The sequence below is a fragment of the Calidris pugnax genome, unplaced genomic scaffold (assembly GCF_001431845.1).
Source record: "Calidris pugnax isolate Ruff unplaced genomic scaffold, ASM143184v1 scaffold42, whole genome shotgun sequence".
In the NCBI taxonomy this organism is placed as follows: Eukaryota; Metazoa; Chordata; class Aves; order Charadriiformes; family Scolopacidae; genus Calidris; species Calidris pugnax.
In genome coordinates this window covers 11,250,116-11,257,163 of record NW_015090920.1, presented here as the reverse complement: position 1 = coordinate 11,257,163, position 7,048 = coordinate 11,250,116, and the positions used below count along the sequence as shown (strand labels likewise).

The window sequence follows — 7,048 nt, the reverse complement described above, 5'->3', positions numbered from 1 at the left end:
TGGAGTCACCATCCCTGGAGGTATTTAAGAAACGTGTAGATGTGGCACTTCAGGGCATGCTCTAGTGCCTGAGATTGTTGGGTGTGGTGATTTTTTGTGGTGATGGGGTGCAGGTTTTTTTATTTGGTGTTATGTGTTAGTGTGTTGGTTTTTTTTTTTGGGGGGGGGGGGGTTAACTAGTAGAGTTCAAGATATGTTAGAGCAATGAAATTTTTTTAGTTTTTCATGTCCATGCAGCACATGGGTTGTGTAGGCCATGGACAGAACCCAGCTCAAGAGGTCCTACCTTGGCCTCAGTAACCTGTAGATGAACTAGAGCCTTTCTTCCAGAACACCATCTAGTCTCTACAGCAGGACAGCAGGTGCTGATGCATCTACTGCATCCTTTGTAAAGGATGCTGATGGCTAATTACTCTTTTAATGAACCATTGCAGGTTTTCTATTGAAGTGGTTTTTTTTAGTTTCAGCTTCCAGCCCCATGACCTGTTTCTAGCTGGGTGAGATAGCTGTTACCTGGGATCTTTTGTTTCTGCTCAGTGTGCTCAAGATTTCTTTTAATCTTCTCTTTGATCAGTTAAATAAGTTGAGTTTGTCACTGTGTTCTCTGGATCTTAAATTATTCCGTATGTATCCTTTCCGTTTTTGTGTGATGTCAAAACAGGATACATCAGTCTTGCAGTATTTTCAATATTTTACTACCCCGCTGTTCCCACTGATTGTACATCCAAATTACCTTGGATAAAAAAAAAAAAAAAAAAAACGCCATCATTTTTGCAGTATTTTCAATATTTTACTACCCCGCTGTTCCCACTGATTGTACATCCAAATTACCTTGGATAAAAAAAAAAAAAAAAAAAAAAAAGAGCCCTTAGTTTTTTCTCCTGTTCAAGATAAAATCATGTAGACTTGGTTATGAATGACATGAGTGACAGTGCCATCCATCTAGAAACAGATTTGGAAATGGCGATTCCCTCCTCTGGGAAAGCAGTGACTCCAGAGCTCTAGCAGAGCAGTGGCTGTGGAATTTACGTAGCTGTCTAGATTAGACGGTCGCATTTTCAGGGCAGAAATGTAATTTTCTTATTAAAACCCCAGAGACAGTAAAAATAATGAATCATTTTGTTACTGTTTCCAGTCCCTGGTACCTCCATGTGCTGTGGCATGGATGGAGTGGCCTTCATTTTGCTCAGTCCCACTGCAGTGGCAGGGTGGTTAGAAAGACTGGTAACTGTGCTCCACATTTTCATCCTATTCATGAACTGTAATTTTCTGTTGTGTCTCAAATAATAAGAAGCAAATGGTGTGAGGCTATTTAATACTGAGTATATTTAAGCATTTCCAGCATTTCTGTATATTTCCTGTGTACGTATGTGTTAGGTGTTGATACAAGTCACTTCTGTGTTGTGGCCCTCCCAAATCTGATGGACCAATCTGTCAATTAAATGGTATTTAAGACTCTTTTCAAAGAAGTGTCTTGAAGAAGGTTAAACTTAAATACATTACTAACTTTAAATGGTGTATAGTACTTTAACTGGATTAATGCAAAGCACAGCTTGACAACATTACAGAAACACAATTCCTGTAAAACTCATCAACTTGATGTCTTCTAGGTGCGTAATCTCACTTACATGGTGACCCGAAGGGAAAAAATCAAGAGATCTGTTTGCAAAGTTCAAGAACAGATATTTAATATCTACGCAAAGCAGTTGGAACAAGAAAGAGTTTCAGGTATGTCTCAGTGTTACCTTTTTCACATAAGACCACAGGCAGAAGCATCGACAGGTTTGGTTACAGGCTAATGACTAATTCTGAAGGACAAACAGGATTTTGAGAATCTCATTTGTTCTCATTAAGATCTTGTGTAGTCCACCATGCATCAGCAGACTGGAAGAAAATATAAGACTCTGTGTAGCTCTAACGGTGGGCACATTGCTACAGAAACTGGTACGTCTGTGTTCTCCTCCATGGGGCACTGAGGAACTTGCTGCTTCAGAGCCTTTCGGGTGTGATTCTTTAATGACTCCTGGTGACAGGGAGACCATGACTTACATTCAGATGCCATATGGTACCCAGGAAGGCTGTGGTTTATTAGTGCCACTGCATTAGTGTATAATATCTGCTTCTTTGCATCATAGATGGCAGTTTCAAGAAACAAATTTTGAAAAGGTAGCACTCTGGTTTTAAAGCATGGGGTTTTCCTGCCTAATCTCATTGACAGTTGCCTTTTCTCAGAAGGATGAATAACTTCAAAGTTAGTGCATTAATGAGGTTGTTCTTGAAGTATTCAGTAACAAACCGTATTTTAGATGGAATCAATCAGATCCACTTGCTGGTTGCTTTTCCCCCCCTCTCTGAGGAGTGTCTCTGGCATAATGAACACAGCAGTGCTATGATTTATATTAGCTACAAGCGTAACGAGGTGCAGCCTGGCTACAGGAACAGTAAGCTACCAGCAGGATGTTGTGAAACCAAGACGTGGCCACCTAATCGTGACGTCAAGGTGCGGGATAGGAAACCAAATACCCATTTATGCTGAATAACATCAGGCATGAGGAGAGTTAAAATAGGTACATTCAAAAAATGGTATTTACCCAGACATGGAATTGCTTTGACTTCTGCTTAATTTGTTTACGTTTAGGTGTGCCTTCCTCATTCCCCTCAATGGAAACCACGGTGTTGTTCAACAGTCCATCTTTGGGCCCCAACGCCCCCAAGATCGAGGATTTGAAATGGCATTCTGCCTTCTTCAGGAAACAGATGGGCACATCTCTAACCCACGCCTTGAAAAAGCCACACAAGAGAGACAGAATAAGAAACAGCTCTGGGAGTGACGGGAAGTCCACGCTGAGGCAGCCCGGCCAAAGGGAGGGCAGTGCAGCTCCCGCCAGCTTCTTAAACTTTGACAAGACCTTTGCAGAGACGCGGATTGTATCAGCACAGCAGAAGAACGGCGTAGTTATACCAGACCACAGAAAAAGAAGAGACAATCGTCCACAGTGTGAGGTGATCAAGGCAGAACTAAAGGAAAAGACTTCTAAACACAACCACAAACCGCTGAGACCCACGGAACTCTCTCAGAGGCAATCGGAAAACAAAAGGGCTACGAACCACTCCAGCGGTAGGTCAGCGCCTGGCACGCGGAGGGATATAGTGCCTAAATGCAACGGGGGCCTCGTGAAAGTAAACTCTAACCAGACAGTAGTTAAAGTGCCTACGACACCCACCAGCCCGGTGAAAAACTGGGGCGGATTCCGAATTCCAAAGAAGGGGGAGAGACAACAGCAGGGCGAGAGCCCGGAGGAGACCTGCCGCCAGAACTCCAGCTACCCCTACCTGGGCGTGGGCAGAGTTTCACCCAAGGACAGGGCAAAAAGCAAGCTAAAGCCCGACAGCGAGAATGATGGGTACGTCCCCGACGCCGAAATGAGCGACTCGGAGACCGAAGTGGCTGAAAAAAAGTGCAGGCAGCAGAGGCTCAGTCCAAACAGCGGCATCAGCAGAAGGACGGACATTATTAGGAGAAGCATCCTGGCATCCTGACTGAAGGCAGGGACGCGGCGTCAGCAGCGCGGTCGGTAGAGTCACTGCCTACCAGCCAACTCCACATTATTTATTGGTGTGAGAGAGGAGAGTTCTTGGACATGGCTACAGACTGACAAATTGATAACCCTTTATTCCTGAGCTGTGTAAACATGTTTACATGCACTTAAAAGCTGGGGTTTTTTTGCCCCTCCCCCCAGTTCTGTGAGAAGTTTAAATCTCCTTTATTTGCAACTTCCCCGAGTAAGCAGAGAAATGCCATCACTATTAAACCCGGATTTGTGATGAACACTAAAGTAACTCACAAAAACCTTTTGGAAGGGGCTAGGGTGGGTAGGGGGAAGTAGGCTGCATTCACCCCTTTTAGCTAAAAAGCACTGATAAAATTTTACTCCCTTCCCCTGCCTTCTGGAAAAGCACAAGCTCTTAATTTAACTAGCACGTACTGGACTGACGATGGTGGTTTAACCATACTGCACTGCTAAACCCCAGTACGAATGGTCACTTCCCTTGGATGAGGGTAGGGCTTTCTCTGCAGAAGGTTTTCTGTTGCATTCAGCTTAAGCGCAGACGGCAGCGCAGAACCCTCCACGAGCTCCAGAGTTTACATGTAAATACACCTGCCAGGTGACCAGATCTAACCAGGACGTCACACTGGAGGAGGAAGGGAAGGTCAGGGCTGCAGCTGCCTGACAGTGCAACAGCTCGAAAAGCCTCCGGCTGAGCCCAGGGGACACACTCAAAGGGCAGGGGCAGAGGCACCGCACGGAATAACCCCTTTAGTCAGTCACCTGCCTCCGGGAGTACGATGACAATTCATGGAAAAATGTTCTAAGGCACTAGTCAGTAGGATTTCCCAAAGCCCACCGGATATGCACTAATGGTATGTATTGGGAAAGCCAGGCTTATGACACTAAAGGGTTGCTTTAAAATGGACATGAATATATATTTTTAAATAGATTAAAATGGAAAGGCAATAAATTGCGATTAGCTCTTTACAGTCAAATGAAGAAAAAAAAGTATTTCATTCTATCCTGGACTAGATTTGATGGAAGAGGGAACTCATATTCTGATTGTGTACTTTTTTTAATAATTGCAAATGGCAATAACTAGTAAGCTATGAGCAATAATAATATGAACAGATCATTAGGATACTGTTTTGTACCAAGTAGAGGGCACATGTAAGAGTGGAGTGTTAGGAGCCTGTACGTTTTGGAACTCTGCCTGGATGTAAGTCAGGTCTGTACTGGGGAGTAAGTTTCAGCAGCGACGTGTTCCAGAAAGACAGGCATAAGAACCCCCTTCCGCCCCCGCTCCCCAGCCTGCCCTTACCACATCCACTCCCCTTGCCTCTCGAGGCATTCAAAACACAGAACTCTGCCATAACTGAGTCTTCCAGAGGATTCCATAAAAAAAAAAATAAAAAAAAAAGGCAAAAAAAAAAAAGAGGCTTATAACACCCTATCTTGCTATGCAAGTTAGCACTGAATTAAATATTTCAACAAAATGCATCCCTATCCTTTGTTTTAAAACTCAAAAGTCTTAACCTTTTGATACCTTTTGGGATGATGTTGAGGAAGGGGAATTTTACGAAAGATAGTGTACTTTTAAAATACCACTGCTGGTCCCAAGAAGTTAGATTAACTTCCTGTCTTACAGATATGAAAGTCAAACAGGGCACTGGTGAATGTGAAATTATATAGTCACTCTGGGGATACTCTTGGGATGTGTTAAAAGAGAAGTACTTATTTGATCAACCACCACCAGACAGACAAAATGTAAATGCAGGTAAGTTCCACTGGACACACAGCAATGTTTTCCAGACGGGCACTGCTGTTTTCTCTAAGAAGGAAGCTCGTGACCATATAGGGAATTGTTTGTCAAGCCATAGAAGGAATAATCTAAATTTTGATTCTAAGTAAACATTTAACCTCACACCAGTTTGGAAGAGGTACCTTGTTAATTTGCACTATTATGAATGCTAATGTTGTGCAGAATTAATGCCTTATCTGTTTTGCTCCCCGAAGTTTAGGTTAATAAGCTTTCTAATGTTTCAAGTTAAGCTGAACCAAAACCAAAAAAGCTGTCAGAGGAGTGCAGTAGGAGCAGCTCTGTAGGTTAGTTTTGTCTCCCACGCTTAACCCTCAGCAGAAGAGGTGTCCTAAGTCCAGCAGTGACAATACAAACCCACCCCTCTCTTCTATTGGGATAGACCCATTTGCTGAATTTCTGTTTTTAAGCATTACCTTTCCTTGTGCAGACTGACCAAGAGATCTTTGACTACGATTGGTGTATTCTGTCAAGCTGTAGGCTAGTTGAACTTCTGTAGAGTTGCCTGGAATGCCGTTTGTTAGGTTATGAACTCACACGAATCTAAATGAAGGGTTATACGTGTTGTGTATAAATCTTAATTTCAGAAATTTGAGAAAATTGTCATTACATTTGTAAAACCTTGTACAGAAGATTTTTCACTATGTGCCTAGCTTTGGTGTCCATTCAGCTGAAATTAATTAAAAAAAAAAGGTGCATGAAGAGAAACAGATAGAAATAAAAAGTATATGTAGAGATGACTATTTTATATTACATGGCCCAATCCTGTATTTATTTTCTCCCTTTTTTGAAGTATTTATAAAGACCTAGTTGAAGACAGCTGTATTTTTTGTTAAAATATTCAGTAGAATTGTGCCTTTTTGTCTGTATGTGAATAAATGCTGTACATTTTTGCAGTATCTTTGCCAGTAGCGTTTTAGAATTTGCAGCAGTTATTTTGTTTTGGGTTTTTACATAAACACTTCACTGCAATGATCTGAGCAGCTTCCATGGTTAAAAGAAGCATGTAATTTGGATTATTACAGGTATCAAAACGTGCACTGCAATTGCAAGAGAAAGGTAAGTTTATTTTTGAGGACTAGTGTAGGATCTTGTTACTGACAGCTCTGCCGATCCCAGCAACGGAAAAGTGTGTGCTTTTTCCCACTAGATCCTCAAAAGGTTGTTGCTTACCTCACGTAGGTTACATTTGTTGATATGAGATGCTCTTCCAAAGTCCATAATCTTTACGCATGTTCCACTGGAGGAGCACCATGAGGCTTCTTACCTGTAGATCTTCAAGATAAGTGCACTGGATGTACCCGCACACTATGAACTGCTAGGAAGCAATGCTGACACACAACATGCGCTGCCGTAGGGGAGGAGGCCTGAAGGGCACAGTAGCTCCTTTCTTCTCGCTTCCTCTAAACTCCAGATGTGGAAACATGGAATGGACTTGGGGCAGAGCAGGAAAAGGAGAAGGTTGTGAAGGCATACATCTAGCAACAAGTCTTGGAAACCAGTAAGTAATTTTACTTGTATCACATGCATTTATATTGTGGGCAACTGTGAGTGGCACCCCTTAAAAAACTATTTCAAAGACTGAAGATTAAAGGCTGGCCCTTAGAAGAGCTACTGGTACAGGCTCTTCAAGGCTTGAATAAAAGCCTGGAAGAGGTTCTTGCAGGTGCTTTATAGC

The 7,048-nt window shown here is 42.5% G+C and overlaps 1 protein-coding gene across 6 annotated transcripts in view; it reads left to right on the top strand.

Annotated features, from left to right (window-relative positions):
• JADE1 (jade family PHD finger 1) overlaps nucleotides 1–6,269 on the top strand; it is a 56,948-nt gene extending 50,679 nt beyond the window's left edge. For all 6 annotated transcript variants that reach the window (XM_014949948.1, XM_014949949.1, XM_014949947.1 and 3 more), the window contains exons 10-11: nucleotides 1,611–1,728; nucleotides 2,639–6,269. In XM_014949948.1, coding sequence (XP_014805434.1) covers nucleotides 1,611–1,728; nucleotides 2,639–3,540 — 1,020 coding nt within the window. In that variant the 3' untranslated portion in view covers nucleotides 3,541–6,269. The remainder of the gene's footprint in view (nucleotides 1–1,610; nucleotides 1,729–2,638) is intronic.
• The last annotated feature ends 779 nt before the right edge of the window (nucleotides 6,270–7,048 follow it).